The 24378-nt window shown below is 35.0% G+C and overlaps 1 protein-coding gene across 5 annotated transcripts in view; it reads left to right on the top strand.

Annotated features, from left to right (window-relative positions):
- The window catches only part of LOC145686285 (protein argonaute-2-like), a 279317-nt gene that overhangs the window by 117861 nt on the left and 137078 nt on the right, over window positions 1–24378 (top strand). For all 5 annotated transcript variants that reach the window (XM_081759418.1, XM_081759417.1, XM_081759419.1 and 2 more), the window contains exons 8-10: window positions 7007–7212; window positions 15068–15207; window positions 22653–22814. In XM_081759418.1, the coding sequence (XP_081615544.1) occupies window positions 7007–7212; window positions 15068–15207; window positions 22653–22814 (508 nt within the window). The remainder of the gene's footprint in view (window positions 1–7006; window positions 7213–15067; window positions 15208–22652; window positions 22815–24378) is intronic.

Raw genomic sequence — 24378 nt, 5'->3', positions numbered from 1 at the left:
AAGTTCCCTAAGAAATTCTGCGTAATCAGGTGGACACAAAATTCTGATGTTTTCCAGCGAGTCATTGAAGTTCTTGGTGCATTAAAAAAGTATGTAGAAAGCGTAGAAAAAAAATCCACCTGAATCAAAGAACTTTGGAAAGGTGCAAGAGTTCCTGAAAGATAAACTCCTTAGTGCGAAGCTAAATTTTTTACTGTCTGTGTCCGTTATGCTGGAACCATTTCTGACACTGTTTCAATCTAATGACTGTCTGCCACCATTCATGTACCAGGAACTCTTTTCCCTGTTGCGAAAAGTGGCTGATCGTTTTGTGAGGGAAAATGTGATGGCAGAAATGACAAGTCCTCCAAAGTTAATGAAACTAGACATCTCCAAAGAAAGAAATTTGAAGTTGGTCCGTGATATTGATATTGGATTTGGAGCAAAAAATGCATGCAAGAATTTGAAAGAAGCTGATGTACTACAGTTCAGGAATGACTGCAGAACGTTTTTAGTTACTATGTTTACAAAGTTGAGTGTTAAATGCCCCCTCAAGATGAAGCTTGTTAGAGGCGCAACTTGCTTGGACCCTGAAGTGATGTTGAATGAAGACCTCCGTTCTTCACGTGTGAATTCAGCCCTGGAAGAATTTGTGGATAAGAAGCACATGGCTCCTGAAGTTGCTGATCTGGTAAAAAACAACTACATTTGCTTCTGTGAAAAAAGCAAGGTGAAAGAAGCTTTAAAAGCTTTCTCCAGGAAAGATTATAAACTTGACCAGTACTTAATGAAGCTGATCACCGAAACCAGCCTTGTTGAACCATCTACACTGAAATTCTTCAAGCAACTTCTGATCTTATTTCATGGTAATGCTGCAGTAGAAAGGCGCTTCTCTGTCAACAAGGAATCCCTTGTAGAGAATCTGGCAGAAGACTCTCATTGCCCAGCGGTTAGTGTATGGTGGAATCCAAGCAGCAGGTGGTGTGAAGGCCGTTGCAATCACAAAGCCTTTGATACTATCTGTGCGAAATGCATCGTCACGTAGGCGAGAAGTCCTCAAAAGGCAAAAAGACACCTACGAAGAACAAGAGAAAGCAAAACGCACCATGTTGAAAGACTTAAATGTTTCAAACTGAAACGTAAAGCTCTCAGTGACTCAGTAACTTCAGAACTTGATGGAATTGATGTTCAAATTAACTTATTGAAAAAGAAGTTGAACTTGTGATATTCAATCAAGATGTCCATTTTTGTGTTAACTTTTTTTTAAGTTTTGATGTGATACTAGTATGCAGACTGTGAGAAAAAAATATTTGTAAAAGTACCCTTGAAAAAAGAGAAGAAAGAAGGCATCAGACCCCATCCAGGATGAAGGTTCCATTATGAACAAATTCAGTAGGTCTTATCAGTATGTTTATGTACGCTAATTTCAAATATGACACGATGGTAAAGAATTGTATATTTACCTAATCAGTCTTTTCTTGTAAACGAAAATTATAAATTTAGAAATCAGAGTACATAAAATGCAGATAAAAAACCTAGCTGAATGTAACGGGACTGTTCACAAGATTTTTTTAAATCTATAGAACCTGACAAGCCTTAAACCCATACTTGAACCGCAATTAAAAATTTGTTTACTGCCTTTTAAATTGCTCTTGCATTTTAAAATTAGTTGTCAGCTAATCGACATTATGTACATTAGACAAATAAGAACATAATGTGATCTTCATCTTAACTAATGCACCACTGATGGTAGGGGTTTATCATTACCCCTTATGGGATCTTGGCTTTTGGGGCTATTTTTTAGACTTTCAGTCAAGCAACTACTGCATCGTCACTATTTATCCTAGGATCATGGTTCATACCTCATTCTCTTCAGAATAGAGCTGGCTTTCAAGTGGTACCACTTGCATGCTCATACCATATACCAGAAGCGGGAAAAATGTCAAAGTGAAAATTTCGGAGGGAAAAATTTTTTCCTCGAATTTTGCCCCCCCCCCTGCCCCCCCCCCTGTGTGAACGTAGCCATCTAAAAAAAATCTGATACATAGTACTTGGTATACTGAATGTGTGTGCCAAATTTCAAGTTTCTATCTTGAATAGTAAGGGCGGGAGAAATTTTATCAAAAATTCCCACAATGCCCCAAATTACCACAAAACACTATGATCTCAGGGAAAAAATTTCCTGAGACATCCCTAATTACCCTAGGGACATGTGTCGCCCATATTCTCTTCTGAATAGAACTGCCTTTCAGGCGGTACCATTCACATGTCTCCATCATGTATCTAAGGCGGGAAATTCCAGAAAAAGGGATTTTTTTGATCTAAATTTCCCTTTTTTCAACTTTTAGCCCCTCTGGACCCCCCTGTTTTAACGCAGAAATCTGAAAAAAATCTGTTAAATGCTACTCGGTGGACTGAATGTTTGTGCACAATTTCAATCTTCTAGGTGCAAAAATAAGCCCTCCAAAAAAAATTCAGAAAATTCCCCATGTTACCCTATACAGAAGTATATTTTGAAAAAAATTCACTGAGACGTCCCTAATTACCCTAGAATAATAATTCGACCGTCATTCTCTTCAGAATGGAACTGCCTTTCAGACGGTATGACTCACGTGTCCTCATCATGTATGTGAGGCGGGAAAATCCTGAAAAACGGGATTTTTTGGGTAAAATTATTCCTTTTTTCAACCCTTTGCCCCTCTGGTCGCCCCCCCTCCTGTTTTGGCACTGACATCGGAACAAAAAATCTGGTAAATACTACTAGGTGGGCTAAATGTTTGTGCACAATTTCAATCTTCTACGTGAAAAAATAAGCCCGCCAAAAAATAATGAACATAGGCTTCATAAGGGAAAATATATATTTCAAAATTATGACGTCATCACCTCCTATGTCTGGACGCAGGACGGTCTGAAACCATACGTAATGTCTTCTACAATGTATCTGGACTTGAAAAACAAAACAAAAAAAAAAAAAAAAAAAAAAAAAAAAAAAACCGGACGAAAAAACTCAAATAGAAGAGAAATAACACAATGTACGATGAAAAATGCGTATCGTACAAAATGTACGATAAGATCCCCAAAGGGTTACTAATGGTAAATTTTTATCGCCATGGTCATGAAAATTTGAACAAAAAGGTCATGAAAAGTCATGAAAAAGTCATGAATTTACTTTCTAGTATTCCAGTAGATACCCTGAGCAACTGTACGGCCAATTCTACTAATTACTATACGGCCGCTTTTCCGTAATCAGGCGTTTCCAACCAAAGTGGCAGATAAACTTTTTTCTTGTATTGAAATCTTGAATTAAAGAATTGTTCTTCGTCTTTTGGGAAATTATGTTGTTCATTTGTTATTCAGACAGAAGAGGTTGAAATAGATCTAATTTTTTCAATTCCTTTCCTGTAAGATGCTCGGCATCGTAGCCTGGAAAACTTAAAGTAATGAACAAACGTGTGGTCAGAGATTTCTAAATTTACTGTGTTTTTATTCATATTGGACCCGATAAAAAGTCATTAAAGTTCAATTTCGAAGAAAATTTTCTTATCAGTTAATAAGGTATGAATTCGTCACTGGTCTAGAAAAAGCACAATACCATTTAGTTATTGAATGTGAATATTTGAGAATCGAAATCTATTGATAAATATTCTGAATGGTATTTATGTCGAAGGAAGAACCGCGGTAGCATAATCGGTAAGTCGTGTGCATACCAACTAGGCAGCCCAGTCTCGATCCCTGGATAGGAGGTTTGTCCAGCCTCTGCAAAATGAGTATCTGGATAAATGTAGGGAATAAGGGCGTTCGGAGAGTGGTGCTGATTACGTCACCTCATATATGTGTCGAAGTCTAGAAAGTGTGGATCTTTAGATACACTCCCTTGAGGCTCGAATGGTGTGTTCCAAAAAGGAGACACCCTTTACCCTTTATTTATTTATTTATTTATTTTGAAGGATTGTTAAACAAGGTATTACCGCGCTTTTTTCTATTTTTTTCAATGTTTGCGATGGTAAAAACGGCTTCTACATCTTTATTAATATTATAGGTTGGACTCACGTGACATATTTTCTCACTGTGGGGTAGATAGCGACTAATGTAATTGAGCGTCTCGGTGGAAGACAGTGGTAAGCCCATCTTCCGGTGAAATTAAGTTATTAAGTGGAATGGTTGATATCGAATCAAAGAAGAGTATGTAGTTAGTTTCATTTCGGAAATTTACCTGCAGATGGCATGGGAATCTTGTTTGGTATGTGCCATTGCATTGCATTGGATTGGAATGTTGAACTTTTTTTTTCCAGTTTACTCAGAAGTTAGAAAGATTTTACTCGTGGTTAAGCGGTGGCGTGGGAGACTCAGGTTCGATTCCCGGCGCGGACTCATGTGGTTCTGATCCTACGTTCAGCTGTATTTTCACGTTTCAATAGCCTTGGTGCTGAACGGGAAGCTAAACAGAAAATCAAATTAAATCAAAATAGAAAGTTAGAAAATGTTACTTACCATTTCTTCTGAGCAACTCAATTATGGAAGTTCGCAAAAGCAAACTAATTCAAGTAACCACTGTCGCTTGCGTTTTAAAAAGAGACTTTAGGAATTACAATCAAAATGAAATTTAAAAGAAATATATCTCATTTAGTTGTGCTTTGAGTTTTGCTTGACATCAGAGTTTCCATTTGAGTTGATTTCGGCAAAGCACGGGCAAGGAAAGTTGGTCTCATTCTTCCTACAAACTTTCCAGAGTTATGCGGGAGGGGGGTGACGCCGATGTTGGAGACTTATTTTCAACAGGCCAAAGAAATCCATTGGTCTTGCATCAGAGCTCTTCACAGGAATGAATTCAACACAGGGCAGATCTACAAAAACACAATGCCACTGGTATTGAATATGGATATTTGAGAACCGAAATGTGACAAACATTTGGAATGTTGTTTATGCCGAAGAAAAAAACACGGTGGCGTAGTCAGGAAGATGTATGACTAGCAACTGGATGGCCCAGCTTCAATCGGTGGCAGGGATGGGAATTGTTTCTTTCCATTTTAAAATTCTACGAGTGACACGAATTTCTTATTTCCCTTCAATTTTCACATAAAAAAGCAGTGCTGTCGTGACTGTATGGCGTGAAGCCTTATCCATATGGGTTTTCATCTAGTTGGCATCTGCTTGATGTCAATCCGAAAGATAGATGTCATAACGGATTCCTGAAATTATCTTGTATTTACATTCATATTCACATTTCATCGACCGTGTATATCAGCAACTTCCCCGCACACTGAGAACTTTTCCAGTAGTAGCGAACAAAGTTACAGTGGCCCTTGCCATCGCTGTCATGGTATGTTAGTGTCCGAATGAGAACACCAACAGTAAAATGGAGATGTGTTTCATATATTATGACGACTTTCTGCCGTGTGCACTCTACCAATCTTTCTTACTGTTCATTTTTTGCTATACAATATAGTACGGAAGTATGTGGTGCATACGAGCCTTATGGACGCACCTCAGTTACAGCTGGTCTTCTTGAAGGTCTGATTAAAAGTCTTCTTAATACATTTCGTGGACGAGTGTAGCCTTTGTAGTAGTCACCACTGGTATGAACCTATTCTCCCGACATTGTTTCACTATGCGTTTGTAGAGAAACTAGCATGGAAAAGAGCCGTAAAAGTACCCTTCTAGTAACGATATAATTCGGGCGCCATTTGACGCCACTCATCTACAACTCGGCACACTACTGCTCACGACATTAGCTGCCTCCTTCTAGCGTCATTCCGTAGATAGTAGTAGTGTTTCTAATTAAATCCGATGTAAACCGAACAACCTATACACTTTAGGATTTCGAAAAGATACACACTTTTCCTCGCATGGTATTGTTTTCAGGAAACTTAGATCACGCATGTTCGTGATTTTCGTGCACAAATCCACTCGTCTCTCTGTTTAATCTGGAGTTGATTCGTGAGGCACAGTTTGACAGCTTCGAATGCTTTCACTAAAGTTGTGAAGGTGACCCACTGTGTACTGTGAGATACCAAGCTCGCCTGTTGGCCTCTGAATATTACTAATCGTATTTACTTCTATGGCCTGACCTACGACTTGTATGGTCTTCGGTGTATCTGTATGCGGCAGATTGGCAAGGTTCTTGCAACTCAAAACTAAATTTCTTGAGTCATCGGTTTCCGTGCTGTAACCAACCATCCCTTCAGCAAATACCACTACTAAGTCCACTTTTGACGGCCTAAACTGCTTTGGCCGCGGGACGTAAATGCCGCAAACGATGCCTGTGTGCCAGCATTAGAAAGTTACGACTCTTCCTTGTATTTCAGTTGCAGTTGATAAAGAAACTGATAATAGAAACCGAAAGCCTCATTTCTATCTCCAACTATGTGGAAGATTAAAATCTAGCAGATGAATTTATTAAAAGCATAAGAGGCAGGTTTCATGTTTTACACAGTTAAGAGATTGTGAGTAGAATTTTCAGGAATGGTGATTCAAAAAACATTTATTGTTACTTTACGTGGATAATTGTAATAGAAGATTAAGCTTGGAAAGGATGCTGTTAGTGTACCGTAGCCCTACAATTGAACAGGTCTTCAATAATAATAGTATGGGTGAAAAATCAAATTCCCATAATCTTGCTAGGCTGAAACTTCAGTAAAGTAATACGTAAATAAATGAAAGTGGCGCTTACCGATCATCTCAAATTTGAAATTAATTTCAAATGAAGATTTATAATATTTCTGGACAATTCCTATCAATAACCAATCGATATCTCGACATTGTTGACGCTTCTTGACATCATCCGCTGCTGGTGTTTTTAAACTTTTTTACAAGAGACACAATATTCTGCGTGGTGATTTCTTTTAAAGAAGTAAAAACTATCAGTTTTGTTTTGGATCTAAATGAATTATTTTTCTAAAGTTTCTGATTTTGAGGGTTAGTGATAGTAAAATGCTGCCTCTTAATACGAACTTAGGTTCACTGAAAATGAACGTGTTAAAAATTTATATAATAGAAAATGTTATTTTATTGTGATTTCTTTTTATAGCTTAGAGGTGAAAAAGTGACCGTTAGAGATGAAGATAGAGGGAGTGATATTTCATTTGTCATCACACTGAAAAAAGTCGCATATATTGATTTTCAACAAGTAATATCATTTGTGAACCAGAAGCCATCAAATCCAAATATTTTGGAAACACCACGACAAGCAATGCAAGCTTTGGATGTAATTTTACGTCATTCTTCAAACTATAGGTATGCTAATATTGCATTTCTGGTAAGTTTTGAAAGTTTATTTTTACAATAGACAAGAAATTAGAACTAATTATGAGAAGGAAAGAATGCTTCACCCACTACATGCGTCCCTTTGTGGTTAATTGGATTATAGTTTCAGTAACATATTTGAAGGGCATAGGAAAATACAATGATGACCAATAATAAAATCAATATTGATTACCATTGTATTTCTTTATGCCTTTCATTTGATGAGTAACCTTTGTTTCGCTTTCATTATTACAAAATTTGGCATTTGTACACCTTGAGTTATAGAACTAAGCTATTAAACAATACTACAAATACGAAAAGCAAAGAGCTCATTTTTTCGTACAAAGGTTTTACTTACTCTGTTTTACTCTATACGTCTACTGTTAATAAATCCCTCTAGGGAACCCTATCTGCCAATTTAACCCAGTCGTGAGTTTCGGTACTAAATCTTAAGATTGAAGTGCATGTTATTCCCCTGTTTTCTGGCGTACGTTTTATCTATCTTCTGAACACTACTCCAATTTACCGTATAATGGACGTACCTTGCTTTCGTAAACGATTTAATTATTTACACTAACATTGTTTAATTGATGATTTTATATAGTTGAGTCTCATTAAGCTTTTCGAGCCATAGTTGGTTGTTTTCCTTTCGCTCCGAATACGTGAACATGTTTTTGCTTCTGAAAACATTTTCGCATGATCATTCGTATGAGATGAGGAATGATGACCTTCGCATCAATGGTAAAATTATAGTTGTATGTGTCGAAACGATAAAAAGTTTTATGTGGAATAACTGCACTCATTTCTTGTGATTGATGTACTTTATTGCTATGAATTAGTGGAAAATTAAAAATCTGTACTTACGAATGAAATACAAGATAATAAAGATTTAAGTACAATTGTTCCCTCTGCGTTTAATAAGTATTATTACATCTTACGTAGAAGATGAATACAAAATGATTTACTCGGAGTATTACATATAACAACGTAATTTTACTAATAAATTAAGAGTCTTTTAAGGCTTATTTTACGAGGTGCGGCCTACTGAATAGTTAGTTCTACTTGTCATTTGAAAATAGATATATCAGAAGGTGACGCAAAAGTCTATAGGGCGATACAACGACAAACGACAAACATGTGAATATTTAACTACAAAATTCATTGGAATAAAAATCATCCTTCATAATTCTTGAGTAAGGCGATTTTCTAACACATACGTGCACATAAAGCTATGTAAGGCACGTTTCTCAAGCATTCACCAAAAGTACCACTTCTGTTAGTCGGAATGTTCTACAGATCATCCTCCTCTCTTGTTCCCTTCGAAAGCAAATTTATCATTTTTTAAATGTTTTGATCATGTAACATAGCAGTATACTTATACATTTAAAATTAGTATTAATTAAAATTCAATTGAATTAAAGTTGCTCACCAAAAATATTCAGATCACAGATCCCACCGTGAACTTTTCGGTAAAGAGTTATTGCGTTCCTCAACATTGATCCTTTCAGAAAACTTACAATACTGTCGCTAAAGTTTATTGTAAAAGATAATTCAAATGTAGTTCGTCTAGCAACGTTAGTTTTATAAAAGAATCTGTGTTGGGGAAGACAATAACTCTTTACCGAAATGTTTACGGTGAGATATGTAATCTAGATGTTTTTGGTAATAACAACTTTAGTTAGTATGTAATATACATCCTATCAAATCACTAAGCAATTTAAAATTCTATTAATTTTATAACTTATTAATAGAAGAAAATTTTTATTTTGTTCAAGTAATTGAAGATTATGTAGAATATTTTTATATTGCATAATCTGTACTTTTTTGACTGTCTTAACTATAGTGAGGGATACTCAATTCACTTCATAGCGGCCGCGGTGGCTCAGTGATAGAGCGTTCACCTCTGGTACATGGGGTCCCGGATTCGATCCCGACTCCCGCCAAGTGAACTTTGTGGTGGACAAATACCGTATGTGTGGGTTTCCTCGGGGTTCTCCCGTTTTCTCCCACTTACTTCATTCCTCCATTTTCATTCATTTCTCATCATCACCATCTCCATTAGCCTAGCCGGCATAACCGTGGGACGTAAAACTCAAAGATTTCATTTAATTTCATTTTCAATTCACTTCACTTTATTTTTCCTGTGGTTTGTGGATTAATACTTGGTCAAAGAAGACAACAAGAGCAGGCCTCGAAGACCACAAGTTGATACATTCCCATTTAAAATATGGAGAACAAACGTTCCCATTAAAAATATGGAGAACAAACGTTTCCATTAAAAATATTGAGAACAACTCTGAGGTTATAGCCTTCAAAATAGAATGTTATTTGAACTTTTTTTTCTTAATTTCTATGCACAATTATGTGGTCTCCGTGTGCACATTTCTTTTCTCTTCGTTTTGACGTGAGAATTGACATCTTTAATCCATCATGTAAGTTTTTTTTAAAATCTTCTTCCATACCTTGTATCATATCCTCAGAATACGATTTCATCGTAAGTACTGTGTTTTACAATTTCTTTTCCTTTTTTTATCTGTCTTAACCTACTATTGCTACTCTTTAAGACAACTTTCGTTAACATTTTGTAATCAGATTTTCGTCTCTTGTACGAGTAGCTGTTTTTAATTCTTCCCCGTACCTACATTTCGAGCTCTTACAGCTGGTTTTCATCAGTTTTCACCCCAAACCTTTTATGAGTGTTTTCCGTATATCTTTATTTCCATAAAATACTTTTTTCCTTCTTTTTAATGCTTTGCATTTTAGTAACTCAACACATTACCTCACTAGGTAAAGTACAACGTTCTTATTAAAATATCGATGTGTAACACTTTCACCAACTAACTAAACCTTTGGTAAATAAGGTGTGAGTGATCAGACACATTAAAATCAGACTGTAATGTGTGTGATGAAGACAAAGGTGATACTGTTGCACATCTATATTTTAATAGAGACATTGTGCTTCATTCAGAAGTTGTGTGTTATTTGTATTTTTTGCATGCAGTTTTCTTTCGGTATTATATCTTGAATTTGTTTTTTGTTATCGTTTCAGATATTCATTAGTAAGCAGATGCTAAATATTCAGCACCTATTTTTGTTTCGTCTCCAAGACTTCTATAGTTGTTATAGTTCCTTTCGTTTCACTTCATTTTGTATTCGCCTTTTTAACATTCATATTCATGTCATTTCTTTTCATATTTTGTTCAACATTTCTAGTGCTCTGTTATCATTTCAGATTCCCTTGCAAGAACCGTATCACACATGGAAGCAATATACACTTAATTCTTCTACCTCATACAAAAATGCCATCTTTACTACCTAGACTCGTATTAACTACTTCCATGTAAATATTCACTAATGGTGGTGAAAGGGTTGAACTCTCCTTCATTTCATCTTCTGTTTAAAAAAATGAAATGAAATGAAATCTTTAAGTTTTACGTCCCACGGTTATGCCGGTTAGGCTAAAGGAGACGGTGATAATGAGAGATGAGTGAAATGGTGGAATGAAGAAAGTGGGAGGAAACGGGAGAACCCCGAGAAAACCCACGAGCACGGTGTTTGTCCACCACAAAGTTCACTTGGCGGGGGCTGGGATCGAACCCGGGACCCCAAGCACCAGAGGTGAACGCTCTACCACTGAGCCACCGCGCCCCCCTTCTGTTTAAACAGGTGCTCATTGATTCATATAGAAGTGTTTTACAAATTTATTACGTTCTTTCTCTTTCTAAACCCGAACTTTTCTTCTCACTTTCCATATTTCTTCTATCATACAATCTCGTGGTCAATGTTCGCAATTAATTTTCAGCGAATTTGATAGTAAACTAATTGTTCTGTGTTCCTTACACCGTGTTAGTTTGCCTTTTCTGACAGAATTATCATAATCTGTAGAAAAGTATCTATTCATTCTCCTCTTTCGTATATTTCATAACATATACGAAACATTTATCCCCGGTCGCTTTGTGATAGACAACATTGTGTCCTTGAGTGTTCTTGGGATTCTCCCGTTTCCTCCCACATTTTTGTTCCACCAGTAATTTCATAACAATCCATTTCCATTAACCATTCATCTTCTTTAGCTTAAAAGGCATAATCGTGGGACTTAAAACTAGGAAGTTAATTTCATTTCAGGAACATTTATTTTATTCCTTAAAATATTAATTAATTCCGTAGTATGCTACCTCTTCCAGTTGCTTTCCCATTTTTTATGGAACACAATTTTGCGAATATCTTCAACCTATCTAAAACTTCATTTCTCTTTTTAGGTTTCTTTCCTTCTTGTTTCTTACGTGTATTTTTTCGTGCTATCTTGTAACATTTATCTTCGTTTAACTTCCCGATGTATGTGTTCATTTCCCGTATTTTTTCTAATTCTTCTGTCTTGTCACGTTATCTTCTATAAAATGTCTTCCTGGCTTTGTTACTTCCCCTTCGTAATCCATTATTAAGAATCTTAAATCTTTGTTCATATACCGTCTTTTCCTCCCTTTTTTAAACATTACTTCAGTAATGCAGAGTATCTTATTACCGGTACTTTCTGGTTGCGACATCGTAGCATTTCTTCTATACACATGATCAAGCTGTTTCTTACTACTCATTAGTAGCTGTACATTTCGTTTAAATTGATTGTCTGTTTCAGAGAAAATGCCGTTTTGCTAGTGAGACATTGTAGAAATCCGGATTGAATTTTTAAACTTTCTAGTTTTATATCACCTGCTTTTGTGTTCGTATTCGAACTAAAAGTTGCATTTTGACGGAGCATACTTTGATACAATTTTTTTGCAGGGTTTCCAGAGTACTGAATTCTTTGTCGTTTCTAATCGATGTTTTGCCTACTTATTCTTGGCTGATTGCCGGGGTTCTTGCAATACAAGCGAAATTTCTTGAACTATCCGGTTGCTATGGTATCAACTACCCTTTGAACGTTGCACTTCTATTACTTTCAGCGCAAAACCATTACTATCTATACCGGTGCTAGAGTACACCTTCAACGGTTTTGACGCGTGATGTATATGGCTTAAATAATACACTTATACCAATATTATACACGTAATGACTTACTCTTGTACTGTAGTAACAAACTGTACTTAAGTTTACAAGCTACCGTTACCGTAATGACTTACTCCTACTGTTGTTAGGAGAATGCCATTTCTAAGTTATTACTTGCTAAGAACTAAAACATAGTTCACATTTATTACTGAAGACTGCTAATAAGTCAGACCTCCAAGTCTGGATTTAAAATTGTGTTCGTGGTTCATATGAAAAACGTGGTAAAGCGTGGTGGCTCAGTGGTGGCTCAGTGGTAGAGCGTTCACCTCTGTTGCTTGGGGTCTCTGGTTCGATTAGCTCGTGCGTGTGAACTTTATGGTGGACAAGCACCGTGCCCGTGCGTTTTCTCGGGGTCTCCTGTTTCCTCGCACTTTCTTCATTCCACCATTTCATTCATTTCTCATCATCACCATCTCCATTAGCCTAACCGGCATAACCGTGGGACGTAAAACTTAAAGATTTTCAAGATACAGGGTTACCCATTGCAACGCACTATTGACTTTCGAAAATTATAAATGCAATGCAAAACTTGTGTGTAATAGTGATAATATATTGCAGCAAGGTGCTGTGTATACAATTAGTGCAACGAATACATGAAACGTCAGTGACATGTAAGTGACTTGTAAACCGTGAAGAACATCATATTGTGAAAAACGTCACTCTGTCATGTTACTTCATGTTTACTGTCCTTTGGTACTACTGAACATAATATGTGTAATTCTTGTTACTGTTAGAAATAAAGACGACATGACAGCTTTCCACTTCATCATGAGGTTTGGAACATGTCGTACACATTTTTTTTTAAATAAAATATTTAATTTCTAACTTCTAAACACAAATTTCCCTTCTGTCTTTAATTCCTCCGTTTTCACTTCTATTTTATTACATTTGAAAAATAAAGATAACTTATTTCTTTCTCTCTGTAGTAAAAGAAAATACAACCGCTGGACCACAATTCTAAACAATATTTATAATTCAGATATTAGCAGCAATTATGTAGAAAAAACACGGAAGATCACAGAGAAAGTAAAGAATAGAAAGAAACCGGCCATAGATTAATTCTTCCTGACTATATCATCACGTGACCCATCACAAGAAACAGAGTGCAGTGGTTAATGCAATAGGTAGTTGCTACAACGTTACAACATTGTCATAGAAAGGTTAGAGCGTTCAGCTCGAACTTTTTCGTCAGTTTATGTGGCGAATCAAAGCTAATTAAGGTTATTATTATTTAATACAATTTTGAAGAAAAATTCTCAGTCTCTCTTCTAAGCCATACTTTTATTATTTGCACTATACTAACAGTTTGTCATATACTTATTTGTGCATTATTTTTTGTGTATTCGGCTCAGACAATTTAATCATTTTTATTTTAAAAGTCTGCTACCTTTAAACAAATAGTGTAAATAATCGTTGTACCTTCTCGCAACGGATGTATATCAGCAACGAGCAGACGAAGCAGCCAGTGGCTTGGCAATCAACGGCAGCCAATCACAATCGTACTTGTGCTTACGTCACTATGGTAGGTGGGACTCACGTGAGCAGCGAGAACAAGGAGAAAACGCGAGAGGTAGCCATCATTAGGCGCCAAGAGAGTTACAAGGAAGAGACTCACCTTCTCATCGCTGCTGAAACAACTCACATAAAATGTAATATTGAGCACATACGTTTGTATTTTCATAATCTAAAAACATCAACATTTTTTGTTGTCATAATATTACCTTTTACTTGTAAAGACATGTAAGTATATCGTTAATATTAAATATAATCCCCAATTTGTGCGTATCATTAGCGTTATTCTGACCCGAGAATTGCTGCCTCATGTTCGTTCGCTTTGTTGTGCATAGTACGGAATATATATTAATGCTAGCAATAGTTGTTTTTCAGATTAAATGATGCTGAAATTTTGTCCTATTCGTAAGTTTAAGGTTGTTATTCGAATTTTCGCCATGTGTAGTTAGCGGTGAAAGAAGCTATTTGTTTGTAATAACTTGTTTCGTCATTAACGCTCGGATGAAAGGTTCGATTAATGACTATCTACTGTAATGTTTGCTCTATTTGGATTACCATCCTATGGAGTAAACATCACAAGTTCGTATGATGAAAGATAGTTTAGGAGAGATTTTCGTACGCAATTGTGTGAAACTTTAGCGTAAGCGTTTCCACGTAGTGACTAAATGTCGCTATCCTCTTCATTAAGATTGCTTTTATTCATTATAATCTTATTGTTTACTCTACACTTTCCTACGGCGTTTCTTTTATCTTCTTACAGATATTTAGTATGGTGCCCTTATAATTATTATTACAGCTGATTTTCTAATATGTATATTTTGCTGCTATAATATAGCCCTTTGGTTCTTTTTGCTTGAGCTGTTTACTTCTGTAACTCTCCATTATTTGATTTTTCAGATTATTAATTGATTTTTAGAGCTCCCATACAATTTCCCTTGTCTGTTGTCATATTTTGAGTGGAATCGCGATATCAATTTTTTAAAATTATTTTTTTATTTAATATTTGAAAGGTGTTTTTTATTATTTTTTCATAAAGTGCTACGTAGTATGAAAATGATTGTGTGCCTTCAAGACTCATAAATGCACTTGATGAAAACCAAATATATTTTTGTGTATAACTATATCAAACTTGTGTACTGAATATAAGACTTCAGACAGATTGTAGATTTTTAAATCGCAGTTTTACGAGAATGCAAAACTTTCCAATTCCAATACTAAACTTTATAGATCTTTTCCTTCAGAGTGCATAAATTTCGTTTTCTGTTGATATATACTTGGTATTTATTTTCAGATTTACTCCAGCTGGACGTTCATTTTATTTTCGTCCAATGAAGCCTTCTGAAAGATTTGATCTAGGTGGTGGATTGGAGGGATGGTATGGATTTTACGAAAGTGTTATTCTGGGTTGGAAACCTTTCGTTAATATAGATGGTAAGCAGATACATTGTTGTATTATTTTATTACTGAAATTCTTACGTAAGTTGATATGTCTAAAATTGAGGAAATACTTATAATCAAAGTTTTCTTCTAATATATATTAGAAAAATAACAGAGGGAAATAGAGAGAAACCAATCTTAAAATCCTGAAAGTTAAAAAGGTTTAGAACGCATTTCATCACCTCATTTGTCACATTTGATTAAGTAACTTGTTTAATTTTCATTTACAGTTCTGTAGTGTATGAAATTCGTCAAAAGAATTTTCTGACCTATGAAAGAGAAACAAGTAACAACACTAACAAGACCAATAAATTAAAAATAGCTCTTCATGAAACATTTTCCGTCTTTTATTTATAAAGCATTTCCATCTTACTATAATTTGAATGAAATTTCTAATATAGCTATGTGCACAAACTAGAGAAACAAGTATGACAATCTTATTCTTCAGTTACGTTTTAGAAGAAAAATATTTGTTTCTATATGATGCCATTTTATTCGGACTTTGAAACCTGAATATGTCTTATGTATCGGGATATACAGTGTATAGATAGTAGAGTTCGCGGCATGGAAAATATTACAAAACGTTTAAGTCCAAATTACAAACTCTTGCGCCGTATGTACGCATTCAGAAACACGCGTCTGCATCGACTATCAGCACCCGGTATTCAATCCAATTCGTCGTTCTCCTCCTCCACTCCTTGTGGAAAGTAGTCTGTGTGACGTAATATACCCTTTCCATTCAGACAAAAAAAAAAAAAAAAAAAAAAAAAAAAAATGTTTACAAGCTTTATAGCTCTAAAACCATCTCTTTCATTCATTTGTTCTGAAATGTCTTTGCAGAGCCTGAATTAAAAAAGTCATAAAATGTTCCTATAGCTTCATAAACGCCTTTAGTTGCATTCTTTCCCTTTAAAGACTGCATATCACATCAAGCTAGGAAGATGCTTCTTGTGAAATCTATGGAAATTGTCAATCACGACGTAGGTTCTGTGCTTTTCAAAATCTGTAATGCCAGCGCAGAGCTCTAACTACTGACAGAAATGAGTGTTATTCAATGATTAATTTCATTTTGTTTTCCAGTAATTGCAAGCAAATGTTCCAGGGACGTCATTTGGGCAGGACAGGAGGGTGTATTTCCCCCACCGTTGAGTGTGATATAACATGTATTGTGTGATCAAATGTATAGTAAAACACTGATATAAAACATGAAACTCATATGTCGGTGGAGATCCCCCTCACGAACAAAATCTAAAATGACGCTGCTTTTAGTAACAAACCTATAGATTACAATACCACATTGGAAGCGCTTACATATGGTTTCAAGAGTTCAAGGTTTGATCCCAAGCCATGTGCTTTCATAGTCGACAACATTCAGAGAGATTCAAATATGGAGACAGAGACGAATGACTTACATATGCAAGTTTGGAATTAAAAAAAAAAAAATAAAATAAAATAAATGAATAAAAAGATCGGACAGCTGGAATTGAAAAAAAAAATATCTTATGACAAAATCTGTGATTTTGTGAAACAAAAGAAGGAAAGTTTCCGAACTACGAGAATCACATTAAGCAGTTGTCGAATTAAGGTGGAGAACTCATTTTACAGCATCAGGTGATTGCGAAAAGAGAGAAAGATCTTAAGATCTGCGAAATTAAGAATTTAAAAAATCTTCCAGCTTCTGAGACGGGTTTCGAACCATGAACCTCTTGGCTATCAAACCATGATTTTGTCCATTCATCCATGGAGAACTCTATGCAGTCATTCATATACTTTTCCTTTAGCTACGTTGAGAAACTAATAGAATGGAATATTTCAAAAGTTGACTCGGTGGGTGTGCCATTGATGTTGAATGTACACCTCTTGGAACTGAGTTACAGGGTGCATAATGAACTTCCTCTTGCTCAGGAACACTTTTTAAGGCAGTAAAAGTTTATTACTACTATGTTGATTGAGTTATATTTAATAGAACCGTTTGATAAAGTAGTGCCAAATTCTCGGACATAAATCCCCTTTTGTAAGTTCTAGTAGAAAAAGAAATAAACGTCGTAAACATGTTAGACTTTTGAAAAGAAAAAGCTAAAAAGAAAGCAATGGAAATGCGCATAAGAGTGTCACTTGGATACGAACATATAACTTTGGAAGACAGTGCATTTACGTTATTATGTGCTAAATCAGTGTTTCCCAACCTTTTTCAACTTGCGGCACACTTCAGGGTAACTTGAATTCTCGCGGCTTCTTCTTCTTCTTCTTCTTCTTCTTATTATTATTATTATTATTATTATTATTATTATTATTATTATTATTATTATTATTATTATTATTATTATTATTATTTGAAAATATAAAATACTGTAGTATTTTTTTCTGATTACTGATATCCTTCTCACAGAGAAGAAATATCGATCACTGTATTTTTTCCCCCCGTGGTAAATCATTATGCTTATTTTTCATTTTAATTTAAAAATAGAAAACAATTGCAATCAGATATAGGGCTCGAGTTGTTAAAGGTACAGTTTCTTTTTCGAAAACTGTATCCAACCTTTCATTAAGAAGGAGGATCACTAAATAACGAACAAAGAAACAAATCTTTTTTACTTTTAAAACACAAATGTAGGTAATTCGTATGCATGTTTACTTTGCCGGAAGGATTGAATAATATTTTAAAATTTCAAGTTACGAAATAGTCTGCAACAATATAGAAGTAATAAGGTCATAACAATGATAACAAATACTTTTTTTCAAAATTAGAAATGTACAGAAAAATATTCTACAGAAAAGTAACAGTATGAAACTTTAAATTTTAGATTCATAGTAGTAATGTGAAATACAAATATATCTTTTTCTCTATGTCTTGCAATTTGATTGCTATAGAATTAATAATTTTGTTTCGATTTCCTCGCGGCACACCAACGACCCATCCGCGGCACACCACTGTGCCGCGGCACACCGGTTGGGAAACGCTGTGCTAAATGAATGGTTAGTGTAAGGAGCTCCTACATGGACGTCGTAGGTTCGAATCTCGATCGTTATTTATTTATTTATTTTTTTAGCTACGCTCCTACTGTGCATTCCAGAAGTTCGATTTTGAATTAAATGTCTCAGCTAGTTTAAGCCGAAGTTATTTGCAAATATGAGATTTGTTATTACAAGGATTTCCGTAACTTGCGATGTTTAATTTTGATATTAAATCTTACAATCTCAATTTAACTCATTTCCCCACGTCATATCATGATGAAGTTTTGCACATCAAAGACAGTCGGACTGTAAGAATATTCCATTCTTATATTCCATATATTTATATAACTTTAGAGATTTATGACTCAGAAAAAAACGTAAAGTGCAACATGAACTCGTGGAGGAATTTTAAGCGAATTTAGTATACGTATAAATTACCATCTGAAAAATATACTGTGGAGGGGAAAGAAACTGAAACCATTCCTAGGAGGAAAAGGGGTGAAAGTAATAGATTAGGAATGATATTGGTGTCGAACTCATTGTTTCAGGTTCGAAGAAAGAATGGTGGCACTCCAGATGACTGCTCCTTATGGTTTTATTAAGCCATGCATAAATAGAAAATGGTTTCAAAATTCGATTTTTCTTTTCAAGTGTAATTTGTTAAAAAAAACTTGTCCTACAATATTTTTTAAAAAAATTATTTTCTACTTAGTTATAATTACATACATTTTCCATTTATACTTTATTCTGTTATACATTTCTTATTTACAGTTTATGTCTTATACATTTGAAGAGAAGCTTATGACAATTCAGAACAGCAGAGACATACACAGGATTTAGGCCCTGGCGGTACATAGACCCCCCGCCCCGCCCCGAAGTCAGTACTTTTCTGTAAATTTTACATGCTTTTAGAGGTGATGTTATACATTTTAGTACAGTATGTTCTCATATTGAATTTGAACCTCTCAAAAAGCTTTCGATCCATGAATTAAATTAGAGGCTACACCCCTGCAAAGCAGTGACGATTTTAGGGAGCGATCAGGGGGTAGGACCTCCTAGAACAACAGTAATTCCGCAGAAGTCATATCTCTGATAGTTCCCTTTGTGATACCAGTATTGATGCATTACCATTTTTCACTTTCAGTGTGTTGAAACTCACTCGAAAGGAACTCTTCTAAAATCTTCACTGGTTCTCCCATCTGAACCCCATGTCAATGGGGCCAACTTTGGACATATACCACATCTGGAATATCACTATTTATGTCAGTGACCCCGAAAGCTATACATTCGACTCAAGTATAGAATGGTTTCAATTCGTTTTCTCTGTCACCGTCCCACTGTGACTTTCATGCCAACCAAGGCTTCACTTGGACTTATGCATGATCGGCAGTGTCACTATTTATTTTTGCGACACCAAAAACCGAATTCGACACCAATATTCTTCCCAATCTACTCCTTATACTAACCATTCATCTAACACGTAATAACGGAAGTGTGCTGTTTATGTCCATTTCCATTGTTTTTTTTTTAAACTTGTTCTTTTAAAATAGTCTAACATGTTTACGATAGTTTGTTTCATTTTCCACTAGAACTTCACAAAAGATTTGTGTCCGAGTATTTGGCACTATTTTATCAGACGGTTCTATCAAATATAACTCAATTAACACAGTAGGAACAAACTTTTGCTGCCTTAAAAAGTGTTCTGAAGAAGAGGAAGTTCATTATGCACCCTGTAACACAGTTACAAGAAGTCTACGTTCAATATCAACGGCGCACCCACCGAGTCAACTTTTGGAATATTCCATTCTGTTAGTTTCTCAACGTAGCTAAAGGAAAAGTATATGAATGACTGCGTAGATTTCTTCGTTGCTCAATGGATAAAATCATAGTTCGATAGCTAAGAGGTTCGTGGTTCGAAACCCGTCTAAGAAGCTGAAGATTTTTTAAATTTTTAATTTCGCAGATCTTATCTTTTCTCCTTTCGTATTCATGTAATGCTCTACAAAGCGCTCTCCACCTTAATTTGACAGGTTCCTGATGTGATCCTTGCAGTTCCGAAACTTACCTTCTTCTGTTTTCCAAAATCACAATTTTCGTCATAATGCTGTCCGATCATTTTTTCTCCAATTTTAAACTTGCATATGTAAATCATCTCTCTCTCTCTCCATGTTTGAATCTCTCTCTCTCAATGTCGTCGACCATGAAAGCACATGGATTGAGATCAAACCTTAGATAGACTCTTAAGATAGATGAATAAATATGAAGCAAAAGCTACAAAATGTTCTATTCTTGTACTGAGAAAAACGGACGTAATTGTAGGGAAGTTATTTTGGAAAACGAAGATAATGGAAGGAAAATTTGTAGGTCATGAATAATTATGGTAAGATAGAAAGGAAGAATATCTGATGTTGATGCAAACATACATAGAATAACTTCAAATACAGCGGAAAAAGTAGAATAAATTATGAAAAAATTGAATAAATCGTAAATAGAGAGAAAAGGGATTCATGTGAAGGCGAAATGGGTGATTGAATGCTATAATTGGTGAAGAATAGGGAGGTAATTAGCAGGTAGTTTAGAGGGAAGAAATGAGAAAAGAGACGTTCGATCAGCGTTTCTGACATCAATTTTTGATAATAAGAGCACGTAGTTCAACCAAAGTAGGGATATCAGATAGATGCAGTAATATAGGAGAGGTTTCGAATTGGTTTAAAGAAAACAGATATTCTTCCTGGGGCTAATGTCTTCTCAGATCATTATTTTGACCTGGGTGAAGAGGATATAAAACTGAAAAATATATTTGGGATAGAAATAGGAAATAAGAATTAGATAGTGTTCGGATTAGGCACACAATCACTAGTGATTGAAGGTTTACCTAAATGTTTTTAGAATTTCTTATAAGCAGTGATTTCTTTTGCGAGTCTGGTTGCTATCTTAGTTAAAGATTAGTAGAGTTCTTAAATTAGGAGAGCCAATCTTCGGAATCAGTAATCATTTACAAGAAATTTCTAAGAGATTTCAGGTTAAGTCTTTAATCGCTAAACAAAACAAAAACGTTGATGTTGAAAAGTTAGATTAAAAAATAGATTTGTTAGAAAATTTGAAGAAAAGTATTTAATTTCAGAAAAATTAGAAGAAAGAACTAACGGGTGGTAGGAATGTTTCAAACCACGTGTCATAAGAAATGAAATGAAATGAAATTTGTGAGTTTTACGTCCCACGGTTATGCGGGTTAGGCTAAAGGAGACGGTGATGATGAGTAATGAATGAAATGGTGGAATGAAGAAAGTGGGAGGAAACGGGAGAACCCCGAGAAAACCCACGCACACGGTGTTTGTCCACCACAAAGTTCACCTGGCGGGAGCAGGGTTTGAACCCGAGACCCCTAGCACCAGAGGTGAACGCTCTACCACTGAGCCACCGCGGCCCCCCACGTGTCATAAGGCTATAAAGGAAAGAGTAGGATATTGCTACAAGAGTAGAGCTAAGAAGGCATGAGTTTACAGAAAAAAATGTTGAGGAAGATAAAAGATAAATTTGGAAACAAAATTATAGGGAAGAAAGAAAGAGGATATACAAGAAGTTAAAACGTCGAATTCAAACGAAAATTAGCAGAGCCAAGGAAGAATATTGTAGCCGAAAATGTGATGATAAAAGAGAATTAGGAAGGTAGATAAGTATGAACAAATGTTCAAATAAGTAAAATCAATTAAAATGAAAAGAAGGTTGGAAGAACAACTATGACACTACAAATTAAATGGAAAGACTCTAAGTAAGCCAAATGAGGATTGAATGAATCCGAAAGAATGCATTGAACATAAGAGTCAGTCATGTAGGCATTGAAAAGCAGACTGAGAATGTAAAGGTTGACATAGAATTTCCTGTGTTGAGGAATGGGTGAGAGATAACTCTTTGCGAGACAAGAATGGGGAGTTAACCTGTATAGGTAAAATATCAATTGAATTAAGTAACAATATAGAGAAAAAATAGTGTTTGTAATGAAATACTGGATATGAAACGAGAATATAACTGAACATTTTTTTTTTCACAGACTAACAATTTCATAGGCTAAGAAATCGATTGCTAGAAAAAATGATGTCTATTGAACTGTTAGTCTTGCAGTATAAATTATGGTGCGAATTATGAATAGAAGATTGATTATACGTCTGAACAAATGATAAATTGAGGATAAATGAACAGGATTCGAGATTAGGAAGCATGCTGATTGGAAAGTTCGTTGGTACCTAAATCATCGTCCAAAATAATAATATGAATATAATGTTTAGCGTGTGAAGGTAAGAGTTTAGGTACATTGGCTATGAGTTATTGGTGAACTGTTAAGTAAATGATAGAACAATCTAATGAATTCTCGAATACCCTTATTTGCTTAATGCGTTAGTTTTTCAGTTTCACTTCTAACTATTAAGAACATAAGTAAACGTCCTGAATTAAAAATTATATAATTAATTTTCTTCTATTTTCAGTGGCGCATAAAGGTTTTACGAAGGAACAAACAGTGACGGAATACTTGTATGATTTATATCGCGATAATTTGCGACGCGATGATCCAGTACTGAGAGCAGATCAGTTTTTTTCACGAGAACTTGACAGAAAGTTTCTGCAAGATCTGCAGAGCTTTATAATAGGTTTGTACATTATTAAATTTAAAACTGTTACCACATTTCTAGTAATGAGTTCATATAAATATACTTAAAAAAAAGAAAAGAAAAAACTTCCTGGATGTTTCTCTATACTTGTTGTGTATTGTCGTATCGCACAATAGAAATCCATCTTTGTTTTGATAATATTTCATCCATAATAACTACATGAAATAGTCAAGTATGAAAGATAATTTTCTTACAAAATAACGCATTAGAAGTTTCTGAACAACTAGTGCCCTGTTGAATGTACTTCTGTTGTATCTCAGATTTTCTACGTTAGATGTAGCGTAATGAATAACCGTAATTGGTTTGTTGTGCGTTAGAATGAACTCTTTATGGCTGTTTCACCATTATCTGTTGTCATGTACTTAACTCCGTAACTAGTTTACTAGTTGTCCCTCATCATTAATACACTGTTTTGTTAATATACGATTTATTTTATAATGCACCTTATAAACATGAGGCAAACAATAGTAGCTATTGAAACTTGATCCTTACAACAATTGTTAGGCTAGTCTGTCATAGCTTTATCTTTAGTGCATAAGAGTGGAAGGAGACCCAATCAGTTCGTCATCGCTCCCAGCAGAAGAAAGTATTTAGAGCAATGTAGAAATTGGAGACGACGCAACGAAGGTACTAAGGCTAGCCTTCGGGAATTTCGACAGACAAGAGCGACAATGAAGCGTAGCGTTCAGAAGAGAAAGTGTGGGATTTCACACTATTTCTGTGGTTCACCTCAAAGAAACGCTAGTGAGCTTTTCATCGAAAAATACAACAGCATCTTAATATAGCGGCTGTTCGCCGAAGTACGAATGGTCTTCAACAGAGAGAAGGACAAATGAAACATTTATCATTGGCATTCAGTAATATTTAAGCGCTGACGAAATAGAACGTTATTATGGATGTTATTAATTGTGTAAGAGAATAAAAATGACTCGCTCATCAACGTAAAGACCGTACTGCTATAGTTTGAATCATGAAATTTGGACTGAAAACTCCTTTTGTCATGAAACCAAGGATAAAAAGAGATTTTTTAATATATATATATATATATATATATATATATATATATATATATATATATATATATATATATATATATATATATATATCTATGGAGGGAGTTGTTAAAGAAGGTTCAATATTTTTTGCCAAGAATAGACCATCTCGCTAATCCTGAAGCTCAATAGAAACAACCTAATACGTATATCAGCATTTTGGAAAAAATCTTGTCTCGAAAGGAAAACAAGAGACCATTTCTATAATACTCAGATTTCCAACTCTTTATTCAGAAAATGCTCAATGTGAGGATTCGTTTCAGTTAGAGATATTAAATTGTCTACAAATTCTTAACTAAACTAATGGAATAGGTGTTTGAGCGTTTTCGAAAATTACACTCCTTAGGAGTAAAATGGGCAGCGTTTCTATATAATATTTAAATTTATGTTACTTTCTTCAGAAATTGCACAATATGAGGATTCGCTAAAATTGGAGATGGGAAATTCAGTAAATTAACTCGTAATTGAAAATAAGGAAATTAGCGATTTCA

Source organism: Thermobia domestica, chromosome 5 (assembly GCF_964235325.1).
Source record: "Thermobia domestica chromosome 5, izTheDome1.hap1.1, whole genome shotgun sequence".
Lineage (NCBI taxonomy): Eukaryota > Metazoa > Arthropoda > Insecta > Zygentoma > Lepismatidae > Thermobia > Thermobia domestica.
Note: the sequence above shows the minus strand (reverse complement) of the source record. Positions and strands in the feature narration are given on the sequence as shown.